At 36.0% G+C, this 14,964-nt stretch overlaps 1 protein-coding gene across 1 annotated transcript in view; it reads right to left on the bottom strand.

The window, feature by feature from the left end:
- Positions 1 to 13,877, bottom strand: part of flvcr2a (FLVCR heme transporter 2a) — a 39,606-nt gene extending 25,729 nt beyond the window's left edge. The window contains 6 exon segments of the mRNA XM_051133353.1: positions 4,180 to 4,283; positions 4,632 to 4,699; positions 7,045 to 7,111; positions 7,114 to 7,181; positions 7,603 to 7,744; positions 13,020 to 13,877. Of these exon segments, the coding sequence (XP_050989310.1) occupies positions 4,180 to 4,283; positions 4,632 to 4,699; positions 7,045 to 7,111; positions 7,114 to 7,181; positions 7,603 to 7,744; positions 13,020 to 13,589 (1,019 nt within the window). The 5' untranslated portion in view covers positions 13,590 to 13,877.
- Positions 13,878 to 14,964: the final 1,087 nt, after the last annotated feature.

Below are 14,964 nucleotides of genomic sequence, written 5' to 3'. Positions count from 1 at the left end.
GTTCAGCAAAATGAACAAATCTTTTTTCGAGTCATTTAGTTCATTTTAGTAAAATATCATTAAAATGTTACGTGTTACTTCCCTAACACATCTACTGCTTACACAAACGTTGATCACACTACAAACAAGACAAAACTATAATGCTATAAGAAACACAAAAGATTAATTTATTGTTTACCTGGGTCTTCAGTCTATGATTAGCTCACCTCACCTCTTATCTGACAAGTTTTCGGGTTTGAGTCGTTTGTTCATCACGTGACAGCACCATAAGATGAAGGAACGACTCAAAAAACCAGAAGACTCGAAACAGGTGAACCAATTCCAGTACAGAATCCAATAGGATGTTGCGCATACGCGACTGAACGAATCACTCCCCAAGATGACTCGTTCTTCCTGAGTCACATTAAAGATCCGTTCAAAATGAAAGAATCATTTAGGAATGCGCATTCCAGAGCCTGTGCTACACGAGCTTTTGTGCTTAAAAAGTATACAAATTTTATTTTTCAAAAAAAATGGCTGACCCTTCTTCCTCAGCTGGGATTGTTTAGAGCCTTTTGAAGCTGCATTTAAACTACATTTTGGAAGTTCTAAATCGGGGCACCATTGAAGTCCATTAAATGGAGAAAAATCCTGAAATGTTCTCCTCAAAAACCATAATTTCTTAACGACTGAAGACAGAAAAACATGAACATTTTGGAGGAGAAAGGGGAGAATAAATTATTTGTAAATTGTTGTTCTGGAAGTGGACTTCTCCTTAAAGGCTATGTTGCACTTTCATTATGTTACATTTATACTTTCCTTAGAAAGCTTAAAATATTAATTTATTTGACAGTGTGTGACTTACACACAATGCAGACTGTTACAACCAGAATTTATTCAGCTACTGTCATAGCCAGGGGAACGTATTTTGAGCAGGGGGGCTGAGGAAAAAAGGGGGGGTGGTCAGGGAGGGAGTCAGGAGCGAAGTTATAAGTGTGCAGTACACAGGCTTGGTCCTGTAGTCGGTGTTACAAGGCATTTTTTTATAGAAATAAAATCAATTTAGTTCAGCTGGACATGGGACGCTACATATCTGAGGGAGGCGTGACGCGTCTGTTTCAAGCAGTGCGGAGCCACAGAAGTCTGATGCGAAATGACTGGTGACGGATCCAAAAGCGCAAGATAACTATTGTTAATAAACTTTTAATTTCCTTGTTTAAAATAACTGACTTTCATTAAAAAAATAAAGATGAACCACAAATTAAGCATTCGTTTTAAATAAGGGATACCTTATTTATTTGCAAGTATAGGCTAAACATCGTCTTCTCTATTTTGTTAATAAGAGTTAGATGTTTAATAAATGCAAATTTTCCATTGTACTACTTAATGACTGATCTGTAATAATAATCGTTTTTGAAGGGGAAATCCATTTTATTTGCGTTACAAATTTTATTAACAAAATTGTCATTTTCTTATGAAAACTTCATATCTTTTATATCTTCATATCTTAATGGTACTATTTTATTGTGGGCCTATACAATGGCAAATATAGAAGCACTGGAGCACTGAAATATAAAAATAAAAATAGAATATTAAAAAAAAGACTTTTTCAGAACTGGTATTATGGCTTTATCAGACTGCACTTAACATTTTATGAAAATCAAGCTCAAATGGAGTTAATTGGTTTTTGACCAGCGAATGACAATCTGTGTTTTGTCTGTCATGAGAACAGCTGTATCTGAGGCAGCAAGTGCATTCATGTGCTTTCATCAAGGTACAGGTTATAACTTTTATTGTAGTTATATGGGCACTTAATTTTTCTTGTCATTTAATACACCAAAATCTCATGATATAGCGATGAAGCTCTATATTCACAGGATATTTAAAATGTACCCTTGCATTGCAAATAAGTGGAGAACTGTCCCCAGTCTGTGCACGCTGTGCAGCACTTCGTTCGGCGAAAAAAACAAAAATGCGTTTTTGTGACATTAAACACTACCCTAAACCTAATAGTGCTAACAAAAGCAGCAGTGCCATTTTAGCTTGTTTCTACAAGAGCTCATGTTTCACGGCATCCAAGCACAATTGCAAGTGTTGTACCAGGTGAGCTATTTAGCAAGTTTACTATGTCAGAAAAGCACAAAATCATGCACTATATGGTTTTAAGACCATAATATTGCATTGTGCAAGGAGCCATGTGAAAATCAGTGTTTTTAATAACTGATTACCTGCTGCTGTAATCATAATTTGTGTAAAAGGGAATAAAAGTTGCTGTTGTGCTTCTGTCTCTATAGTGTTCATTTCAGCTGGAAACTGCAGTGAATTGGATTTACTGGAATTGTTTGTAATTTTGCAAAAATCTTGGATGAAGTATTTTTTTTCCATTCAAGGAGAAGTCCACTTCCAGAACAAAAAACTTACTAATAATTTACTCAACACCCTTGTCATCCAAGATGTTCATGTCTTTACGAAAACTTCATGTCTACCTTTTTAAGCTGGAGTACACAGATGATGAACTTGCACGTGATTCGTAGTAGTGATGGAAAGTTTAGATCATTTTACAGACTCGGACCTTTGAGTCTCGTTCAGCAAAATGAACAAATCTTTTTTCGAGTCATTTAGTTCATTTTAGTAAAATATCATTAAAATGTTACGTGTTACTTCCCTAACACATCTACTGCTTACACAAACGTTGATCACACTACAAACAAGACAAAACTATAATGCTATAAGAAACACAAAAGATTAATTTATTGTTTACCTGGGTCTTCAGTCTATGATTAGCTCACCTCACCTCTTATCTGACAAGTTTTCGGGTTTGAGTCGTTTGTTCATCACGTGACAGCACCATAAGATGAAGGAACGACTCAAAAAACCAGAAGACTCGAAACAGGTGAACCAATTCCAGTACAGAATCCAATAGGATGTTGCGCATACGCGACTGAACGAATCACTCCCCAAGATGACTCGTTCTTCCTGAGTCACATTAAAGATCCGTTCAAAATGAAAGAATCATTTAGGAATGCGCAGTTCTGAAAAAGTCTTTTTTTTAATATTCTATTTTTATTTTTATATTTCAGTGCTCCAGTGCTTCTATATTTGCCATTGTATAGGCCCACAATAAAATAGTACCATTAAGATATGAAGATATAAAAGATATGAAGTTTTCATAAGAAAATGACAATTTTGTTAATAAAATTTGTAACGCAAATAAAATGGATTTCCCCTTCAAAAACGATTATTATTACAGATCAGTCATTAAGTAGTACAATGGAAAATTTGCATTTATTAAACATCTAACTCTTATTAACAAAATAGAGAAGACGATGTTTAGCCTATACTTGCAAATAAATAAGGTATCCCTTATTTAATGCTCGCTGTGCAGCACTTCGTTCGGCGAAAAAAACAAAAATGCGTTTTTGTGACATGTTAACTGGTGTATTTTTAATCTCCAGTGACAGACGTGGACGTGGTGATGTCACGCGACAATTGTTGCTTATTGTGATTGTGTTTCTTCCAAGGAATTTTAATGAATATTCAAATGAATAAAATTAGTTTTATTTCTTTATTGTTACAAAATTTACATTTATTTATTTATTTTTAACACCGCACCCCCATTTTTTCTTGAGCTACAAATCAGCACCCTTACTTGCCGCACTAATGACTACTATTCAAATTATGACAAAATTAAGTCTGTGAAATGAAATATTATTAGTACCAATGAACAATTATTTCACCCGCACATTTTTAGGATTGCAATTATTTAGTCACTGAATGTAAAGACCAGAGAGAGTTCTCCATAAACCCATTCTTGAATTAAGGTAGGCGTGAGTAATAAGCCGCTGATCTGTCCTGGTAAATCTCTCACACGTGACAGATTAGGAGAAACAGAGGGTCTATTATAGAGGAAAGCGCATTACAGACATTCTGACGCTCAACATGAGTCAAAGTTAAGACTTTCAACAATTTGATAAAGTCCTGGGGAGAAAAGTCAATCTGTCAAAGATTTACACTGTAAAATTGCTAGTAAATTTCACAAAAAATAAAAAAGTATTGAAATATTTTTTTCTTGGGGGGTGGGGCTCTCTAACCTCTAATACTCCAGGTAAAAATGACCAGAACATAACATAAAATAAAAAATAATAAACTTTGCTATCATGACATGTGGACCTCAGGAGGAAATGAAAATGCATGACTTACTTATAAGTCTTGGTCTTGTCTAGCCAGATTCCACAGATCAAAGAGCCGACCACGCCAGCAATGACGAGAGTCAAGCCAATTCTCCCAGCATTCACCTCTTCACCCTGTGCTTCAGAAAATAATGACATCTGAGATATCTTTAATATATCACCCTATAAGACCACGTTCTCATGCGCTTCAGTCTACGGTGTTTAGATGAACCAATACACCGAGAATCGAGTACTACTGTCAGCCTTTCATGAAGCATTTACTCCATACAACATATAGCTAGTATAATGGTGCTGGCTAGTATAATGGTGCTGTCTCCAAAAAAAGAAAAAAAAAACATCATAATACAACAATACTTTTCTGTTAGTGTATACTCATCATTTCAAAGTTCAACTACTACTATCCTGTGTTTATAGAGTGGATGAGGATAATAAGGACTCGAGGATATTGACAGCAGGACTCACGGGGTAATGCTCCATTATCATCCTGTTCAACAGGGTGGAAACAGCATAGAAACATCCAACATTCAGTCCTGGGAAACACAAACACAGGGAGAAACAAGAATCAAAGGACTTGGGTAACATAACAAATTTATGGTTTCATTTCAACATCTATCATAAAGTTTAACTTTAAGTAATAAAACTACTAAAACTACTACAACTTTAACTAAAATGAATAGTTTGTTGAAATTAAGTTTCTCCTAGGCCTGCTGACAGTGAACAGAATGAACAGTGCCAATAACTAGATAGAAATTGGGTTTATCAAAAGCTAAATGCTCATAAACTTTGGCATCAGTTTTAAGATCTGACACTAGCATTGCCCTGTAAGACAGTATGACTGTACATGCGCATGGGACTCCTACAAGTTTTGTTTGTTTGTTTTTTTACCCTTTATTTTATGACCATGTTACTACAGTGTAATTACACAAATAACCACTATATTATTACTATATGGTTAGGGTTTGGTTTAGGGTTAGTTACTTATTATGCAAACTTTACTCTTCACTATTTAAAATAGCAAGTACATGTAACATGTAACTATATCACATTTTAATAAAGTTAAGTTTAATTTAGTTTTGTTTAGCACATTTAATTTAACAGCAGTGGTGACCAAAGTGCTGCACAGGCAGGTCCATTAAAATGATAGCAATAAACACCAGATTAACACAATATAAGACAGTTACAACATTACACAATTGAAATTACACATAACAAAAGACAGAAACAATATACAGTGGCTGGCAGTTACTCTAAGCTATTGTAAAAAACAAAAAAACAAAAAACAAAAAAAGTCTCAAGCAAAGATTTAAAGTCCTGTACAGAAGTTAAAGATCATAAGTATAAAGGCAAGCTTGCTAATTGAGGAGCTGCACGATGCACGATCCCTCGTAAGTTTATGCTTGTCTAAAGTACCCATAGCAACGGGGTATTAGATGACCTAAAGGGCCGCTGAATTTAAAAAAAAAAAAAAAAAAAGGTTATTGAGACTTATAGTTATAAAGTCGCAATTCTGAGAAATAAAGTCACAGTTGCATGATATAAACTCGCAATTGTGAGTTATTAAGTCAGAACTGTGAGATATAAACTCTGTGAACATATCACATCTTTTTTCTCCTCAGAACTGGACTTTATAACTCGCAATTGTGCGTTTATATCTCACAATTCTGACTTGCGAGAAACTTGAAATTGTGAGAAAAAAGTTGCAATTACCTTTTTTATTTTTTATTCAGTGGCAGAAATGGGCTTCCATAAGAACCCCCTAAATACAATGAGTTGCAATAGTTTGAATAAATGCACAAATAACTTTTGTTAAGATATTTTGACAATCAAGCTGAAAAAAATGGTGATCTGTGCAGCAAATTTGAGTGTTTGGTAAAAAATGAGTCCCAGATTTCCAGCTTGACTGCTTACAGAATTGGTTATTGGATCCAGTGTTTTAGGGAGGATATTGGTACTTTCAGTTTTGGAATCATTTAATTGAATTTTCCACCATATAGCTTCCACCATCACTAAAACAGTCAAAGATTTAATTGGAAGATAAATTATACTGGCTAGGAGAACAAAACAGGGCCTAAGACCGAACCCTGCTGCACACCGCATATGCAAGCAGCAAATGAGGAGTTATAGTTTTTTAATAGAAACTGAAAAAGTTCTCCCGTATGGAAGGGTGAATACCAGTTTAGAGCTAAACCCCTGATGCCAACATACTGCTCAAAACATGTCCGTAAAATTGGGTGATCGATTGTGTCGAAGGTTGCACTAAGATCCAGAAGAACCAGAACGACACATTTATCAGAAGTACCACAAGTGTCATTCTTTTATACCCGACATTATTTTGATATAAAAGATGTGAATATGTCAGTGGAAAGCTGTTTTAACAAACATGGTTCTATCTTGTTTCAATACTGAAAAAAAGATGCTCACACTAGACTTTGAGCATGGGAAATTTCAGATATTGTAGGATATGACGTGACACTCTGCAGCATGTTTTTTAAAACATAACAGATAATGATGAATCTGAAAATCAATAATCATGAGGTGCAAATCTTAACATGAGCTTGTCAGTGGAACTAAATGTATATTTTGACCACCAATTATTTATGTATACCTGTATTCTGGTCTAAAACATAATGTATGTTTTTTTAATCTTGAGTAAATATCTTATGGGGTCTTCAAATGCTGACTACAAAGGCAGCTTACTTGGTTTGGAGCAGAGTCATTAAGTGAGCATTTGTTTAGTCAGTTGTACAAACAGTCAGTTGTAAAAATACATTTAACACTGAGAATAATACTGTTAGATAATGGTGCAGATGTACTGAGACAAATATCCATATAATGTGCTTTAATAAGTATATAAATAAGATTTATCATTGTGTACCATAGCTAATGAGGAGGAGGATGAAGGGCTTATTGCAGAAAAGTCTTGTGATTGAAGCCAGGTATGAGTACTCTCGGGCATGTCTCTGAGTGCCACCTGAGCCGGAGATGGAGGGATTTCGGGTTTTTCCTGAAACACTAAAGCACATACAGTAGTCAATCAAACATATGAATACTGCAATCAAAATGCCCATATGTTTCATTACTTCAATGACGCAAATGTCTCTGTAACAGCGAATCGCAATATGAATCTAAATTATTTAAGAATTATAGGAACAGATACAGAGAACCAAGAACATGTGTAATAATTGTAATAACAGTATTTGAGGGCCAATTAAAATGTAATTAAAAGTGTTTTATTACCTTAAATTTTAAGGAAATTTTAACAGAAGCTAATGGCATGAGTGTATGGTAAGAATGAACTCACACTTACGCTTTTATATTAAAGAGCAGAGGTTTTACTGGTGGATGTTTCATAAAAAACTGCATCAGTCATTTTAGTCTTTCATTTATGCTGCACTCTCTTGTTCAACAAGAGCACTGGAATAGATGTTCTTACCAAACACGACCAGCAGAAAGATGACGCTGGCCACAGCGGCTGTGATGTAAAACATGACGCTGATGTGTTGAGCCAGTTCATTCAAGTCATCCACGTTGGGCACAAGAACCGGTGGGATCAAGAAGCCAATTGCAATGCCAAGCTGAAGGGGAAAGACATAAAGAGTCAACTGCATCATATTCTTAGTGTACACTGACCTAAAACTCACATTGAAACTGGAAAAAAGCAATTGTCTGGTTTTGTGCAGTTGCCAGGATAAATTGCACAGGTCATTTTTATTAGTTTGCCTGAATACTTTTTAATTTGTATGCACAGGAGAACTTTTTGCAACTTTTGTGCTGAATTCACAACCCATGCGAACACAAATGAATTTGCTATTAACCTTAATATTTGAGGAGTATTCTAAATGAACAACTGTATGTCCACTTTAACTGTAAATCTCCATTTCCATTAATACAGACCCAGATTACTGCTCTGTGCATACATCTGTGTTGTTATACAGAGAAACCTCACAGCTCGAGCTGTAATGCAGCTTTTTTTTACATGTTCAATGTCTATGATGAAATATTAGATAAAACATCAATGTATAAAGTTTAATCTTGACACAGTTATGACCATACAGAGCATGTAATTTTTGTTATTTTGGTGGGGTTTTCTCATAAATTTAGAATAAATGATAGTACTGAGTGATAGTGACTAATAATGAGGTTATTGGTGAAATTGTCTGTATGAAGATTTCATGCACAAATACATGCATATGCATGCTTAATGAAGACTCAAGTCAAGTCTTTGAGACATTCAGAAGTAAGTAAACTAAATATTCTAACTCAACAGAATATTCAGCAGAATACTGCACTGGTTACATTACTGTAAACTCAGTTTAATCCAGCTTTGAAACAGTGAACAGGACCATTGATGAAAGCACTCAGAGTGATGATCAGAAACATGATTTTTGTTATTTACTAGTGCGCTGCAGGGTTACAGGAGTCATATTTCATTTCAGAGCTGGTTATTGAGAAATGCGTCTTAGGATACAGTCTAACATCTCAGTGCTAAAACTAATATCCACCACTTCAATCCAATCCATAAGTTCAGTGTGCTGTGCTGCCATTCAGTATGTGAGTGATTAGTAATTATGTCATTGAAAATTAGACCCCCACCCAGTCTATATCAGTCTACAATCACACACACCCATCTCATCATGTTACAGTCAAAGTTTATCATATTGTGACCTTACATGACATAAGTGTTTTCTGAATGACATCACAGCCAATAACATCACAGTTAACTTGTTGAAAATAATTTATGAAATGTCTAATGGAGAAGGTTGGCTTACATTTCCATGTAAGCACCTACGTTGCATTCAATAGCAGACCTATACATTAATATCAGTTGCATTTCTATGCATTTCCTACTTGACAGCTTTGAATTTGCTTCTCAGTACAAATGACTTCTTTCTGCAAGCATGTTTGAAATATGAAAAAGTGAAGTTGGTGCACTTTAAAAGCAAACTCAGAGCACCTGGAAAGGTCAACACATTCTCACTGAGGCTTGTCAGGACCCCTTGGCATCACATTTTGACGCACAGGGTACACCTTCAGCATCAGTTTTAGAAGTGCAGCATCCTCTGTTGCTTTACATAAGAAAGCTTTGCTGTCAATATGCAGACACGAAAGGCATTGGGAATTTTATCAGCATGATTAAATTATATCTTGGGTAATAATATTGCATATATGTTTTTCAATGTAACCAGTCACTTTTTTTTTTTTTTTTTAACATTACACTATTTACCCACTTATGAGCACATAACCCAACCCCTACATTTAGCAATAAAACACAGGATATAACAGGCAGATACAACTAATGTCATAATTTGGTCCAAAAATATTAATATTACAAGTCTGTCAAGGACAAAAGCTTAAAGGAGAAGTTCACTTCCAGAACAAAAATTTACAGATAAAGTACTCACCCCCTTGTCATCCAAGATGTTTATGTCTTTCTTTCTTCAGTTGTAAAGAAATTATGTTTTTTGAGGAAAACATTTCAGCATTTGTCTCCATATAATGGACTGGTATGGTGCCCCGATTCTAAACTTCCAAAATGTAGTTTAAATGCGGCTTCAAACGATCGCAAATGCGGTTGTAAACGATCCCAGCTGAGGAAGAAGGGTCTTATCTAGTGAAACGTTTGGTTATTTTCATAAAAATAATGCAATTGATATACTTTTTAATATCAAATGTTCGTCTTGTCTTGCTCTGCCTGAACTGTTTTTTTTTTTTTTTTTTTTCCTGGTTCATGACAGTTAGTGTATGTGGAAAAACTCCCATCTCATTTTCTCCCTCAACTTCAAAATTGTCCTATATCGTTGTTTTACCTTTTTTTAAGGGTGTTTGATCCTCTTTACATGTTCACTTTGTAAAGACTTGATTTTGAAATGATTTTTGAAGTTGAGGGAGAAAATACAATTGGAGTTTTTCGACATACCCGAACTGTCTTGAACCAGAATATACAGAGTTCAGGGAGAGTAAGACAAGATGAGCATTTGAGATTAAAAAGTATTTAAACTTTATTATTTTTATGAAAATAACTGATCGTTTCACTAGATAAGATCCTTCTTCCTCGGCTGGGATCGTTTACAACCACATTTGGGATCGTTTGAAGCTGCGTTTAAACTGCATTTTGTAAGTTCAAACTCGGGGCACCATATCAGTCCATTATATGGAGAAAAATGCTGAAATGTTTTCCTCAAAACACATAATTTCTTTGCAGCTGAAGAAAGAAAGATATGAACATCTTGGATGACAAGGGGGTGAGTACATTATCTGAAAATTATTGTTCTGGACGTGGACTTCTCCTTTAATTTGTGTGAGGAATAGATGCAATCACAGTCTCCAGATACCGTAAAGCTGAGATACTGTGTGCAGTGTGTGCGCAAATTCAAAAACTGCTACTAGAAGAAGCTTTACATCAGCCATGTGGCTCTTGTGTGTCTCGTGACCGATTTTGTCATGATTGTGTTGCTGGTTCAAATCCCGCACCAGCAGGGATTGAAGGTGGGGATTGTAAATAAACAGTGCTCTTTCCACCTTCAATACCATGACTGAAGTGCCCTTGAGCAAGGCACTGAACCCCCAATTGTGTGTTCACAGTGTGTGTTCACTTCTCACTGTTGTGTGTGTGCACTCATGATGGATTAAATGCAGAGGACCAAATTTGAGAATGGGTCACCATACATGACAATACGTTGTCACTTTTTTTGTCACTAGATTTAGTGACTTTTCAGACCCCCTTAGCATTTTTTCCCCCCTAAAAAAGCACCTAACGACAAATCTAGCAACTAGACAAAAAATATTTAGCTTCATGGGTACTGGCGCACGAGCACAAAATCTTTTTTTGCTCAAAGTGCACACACCTCTATTGCATCTGTTCTGTTAAGCAAGCAGCAGAGAGGAGCAGCTCTTTCAATTTAAATAGATAAGCCAGATTTAGTAAACAGGGCAAATTAGCGTTAGAGCACAATTCCATGAAAGCGCAGATGGGAAGGGAAAATTCTGCTGTGATTTACAGACAATGCGCAAATGAAAGAATACATTTGCAGCCAGAAAATTTCCATAATGTCCAGTGCAGTCTACCAAGAGCAGCGCAAATTACTGCCTGTTTCAAGACATGCTTTTTTTAAGCTGTTAAATAATGGCAGAAATACCAGCAATTTGACAAGCGCAAACGTTAGTAAATCACGTTGCGCAATTCATTTGAATACTCTCCTCCCATAAATTTAGCATCTGAAAGGTAAACCCCTACAAACGCATATTCAGTAAGGTCAGGTGCAAAAATAATTGTGTCTATGCCTTTTCAGCGCTAATTTTTCACTGCATGTCTGTACTGCAAGCTGTTAGTAAATCTGGCCCTTGAAAGGGAGAGCTGGTTATATAGACTTAAAGGGCCACATTTCAGTCACTATTTCATATTGCCTGACAACAGAAACAGTAAATATATGAATAAAAACCGTTTTATTGAGAATTTGGCTGCATTAAAATACAGAATGTGAGTACAGCAAACAAACGTAAAAAGCAATACGAAGCAATGACCCTGTGAATATGCTAATTAGCGTATGACGTCACCTAGCGACATTTAGCAAATTTTCAAGCTGGCTTTAGTTACTTTCCATTCAAAGAAGTTGGCAGCACTGTTCAGGAGTATCTTTTTGAATGAGATGTACGCGCTTAGAGGCAGCAGGATCATTTTCAGACCTTTTTTAAAACCTTCAGATTTACTCGTCGCATGAAGACATCGAACGGCTTCAGAAGACTTGGAATCCAACTTGGAGTCTTGGAGTCCACAAAACCAGTCGTAAGTAGCATGGGTATATTTGCAGCAATAGCCAACAATACATTGTATGGGTCAAAATTAACGATTTTCCAAAAATGCCAAAAATCATTTAAATTATGGAAAGATCATGTTCCATGAAGATATTTTGTAAATTTCCTACCGTGAATACATCAAAACCTAATTTTTGATTAGTAATATGCATTGCTAAGAACTTAATTTGAAAACTAAAAACTTTAAAAGCGATTTTCTCAATATTTAGATTTTTTTGCACCCTCAGACTCCAGATATTCTGCCAAATATGGTCCTGTCCTAACAAACCATCAATGGAAAGTCTGGGCAGGGCTTGCTTCTTTGTTTTTAATATAAAACAATTCTAATTTAAAAGCCCTTTTACACCAAAAGTGAAATAAATTCACCTCAGACTGAAAGGAAAGTACATTTATGCAGGAGATCACTCTTCAGCTATAAAAAAAAAAAAAATGAAGCACAAATGTTAGTTTATCTAAAGTAATTTTTGCTTATTAGTATGGTTGAAATACATCATCGAAGGTCAGCAGCAAAGACACTGGTTAATAAAATGTGATTAAATACATAAAGGATATTTGTTTTATTTAACATATTTAATTATTGCAGGGTTGCGTCGTATTTTGCATTTCACTGTTTTTATTCATTTTGAGGTATACTGAATCTGCTTTTTGTGAGTGAGATGAATTAATGCATGTTCACATTTAGTCTAGAATACAGTAACATCATGTTTACTCCCGGTTTCCTGACAGGAGACTTGTCAATCAATAAATGGGGGGGAAAAAAGTAACTGGCGTTGCAGTTACACATGCAACATTTTCAATGTTAAACATTACATTTAAAGTCGAACAGTTTTGAATTAGGCTTGAATACATAAATAAATAATGTCACCTATTTAAAACAAAAGCTTTTAAAGATTTATATATAAAGATATATATGAATGCGTAATAAAGTGATCTCTAGTCCGGCTGATTAATGTAGCTAACTTAAATAAATGCAGTCGATTTTCTTAGGCTACCGCGTGAGCTCTGTGTTTCTGTAGCAGAGCGTGCGCTTTTACGCACCTGGTTTCCAAACACGCCGATGGCGCAGGCGGTGGACACTTCATCAGATCCGAACCACACAGACGCGACCTGAGACGGCATTCCCAAAATGAACACCTGCGCAAAGGAACACGCGAACTGTCCGAGCATAGTGACCCAGAACAGGTTGGGCTGAACGCTGGCCACCTTGATCCACGTTCCCACGCAGTTGATCGCGGCTGCGAACAGAGCGATCACCCGCAGCCCCTTCCTCTCCAACAGCCATGTCACTGGAAATATGAAGGGGATGTAAGTCAGCATATAGATCATTGACAGCCAGTCGACGGCGAATGAAGAGACGCTGTAGAATTTCATGAAGATGTTGTTGATGATTCCATACTGGATCCACTGGAACGCGTTGCACAGCGAGTAGGAGCTGAAGAGAAACACAATGAGCCATCGCCTCCGGTATAAACGAGTGTTACAGCTGGAAACAGTGTTCGCGTCTTTGCATTCGGAGATTTCAACCTGATCAAAGTTTCCATCTGTGTTTTTTGTCTGTCCTGTCTGAAGAACGTCCGTTCCAAAGTGATTGTCGCTTTTTTCGCACATTTTGTACGGCTAAAATTCTGCAAATTCTACAACAAATCCTTCCTTATGAAATCTCAATCGCGTCCTTCTATTATAATAAGGACATATTCTAGACGCAGAAGTTCAACCGCAGTTGAGTGCTTTAGAGCGCGTAAGACTTTAAACATCCGGACAGACTTTGTTTCCAGCGCCAATAAAACCTAAGTGCAAAGGTGAAGACAGAATCACACATACATCCAGGAAACAACTCTACTTATGTCACTGATTCATGCGTGTGAGCTTCAGACTCCACATCATCATCATCATCATCGTCACCATCACCATCACGCCGAATGACATGAGAGAAAACACTTGCACGTGACCTATTGTCAATCATTAGCACCTGCTGCTCAACCCAATACACAGCGCTAGAAGAATTATGAAATATTGTGCTAGGCTGTACTGTATTGTGTGAAGTGGAGGTATTATCCATTACGCAAATACTTGGGGCACCGGAGCCCTCTGCTGGTCACAAGCGTAAATGTTCAAATAAAGTTACAGCGATGATCACAGTGACAAGCGAATAATATCAGCAATGGGTTAAAAGTCAAAATCTCTCAACATCATCTTGCCTGAAATATGTCATTCATTCGTGTATTTATTTATTTTGCGATGGAGAGTGATCCTTTATTGTGCGCATATAAATGCAGGGTGCACTTGTATTTCATCATGCAGAGATGATGAAAAGTTTATAAACAGATAAAATGTTCCTTGTTAACAATATTTATTTATCTATTTCTACAAAGCAGACTTATTGCACATACATGTTTGTGAAATAAACAATCCCTTTTTTTGTTGTTTGGTGTGTCTGGTGCTAATAAAATGCTAATAAAGACAAGCTGTATGTCCTGCACTCACTGAAAAATAAATGGAAAACACAGATCCAATTTACTCAATCATATTATTTATGGTCTACACAACAAAATTATGTCTCTCTTCTAAACATGATTTCTTTGCTTTCACTTAATGTAATTCTCCAAATTGTGCAAGATTAAATTATGTAGAGCAAATGTGAACTAATCATGTATTATAGTTTCCAGAATGCTTTGTATGGGACGTAACAGGGAGAGTTAAAATGTGGTCTTGAGCAAGATAAGATAAAAAGGAGACTTGATAGTGTTTTTTTTTTTTTTCAATTATATTATAATTTAGAGCCCTTTTAATTACACTTCATGAAGTCTGAAAATTTAGCTTTGGCTAAGGTTCGCTCAAGGAGCATTTAACATACTAATAGTCTATGCATTTTTGTTTGTTAATAGTTTACGAGCTGTTACAGTCTTATAATTTAGTTATGTGACACAAAAGTACATTTGGATTATAATATGTATTGTTCTCTGCTGATACTGGCACTCTTGCT

Source organism: Labeo rohita, chromosome 17 (genome assembly GCF_022985175.1).
Source record: "Labeo rohita strain BAU-BD-2019 chromosome 17, IGBB_LRoh.1.0, whole genome shotgun sequence".
NCBI classification, from domain to species: domain Eukaryota; kingdom Metazoa; phylum Chordata; class Actinopteri; order Cypriniformes; family Cyprinidae; genus Labeo; species Labeo rohita.
Note: the sequence above shows the minus strand (reverse complement) of the source record. Positions and strands in the feature narration are given on the sequence as shown.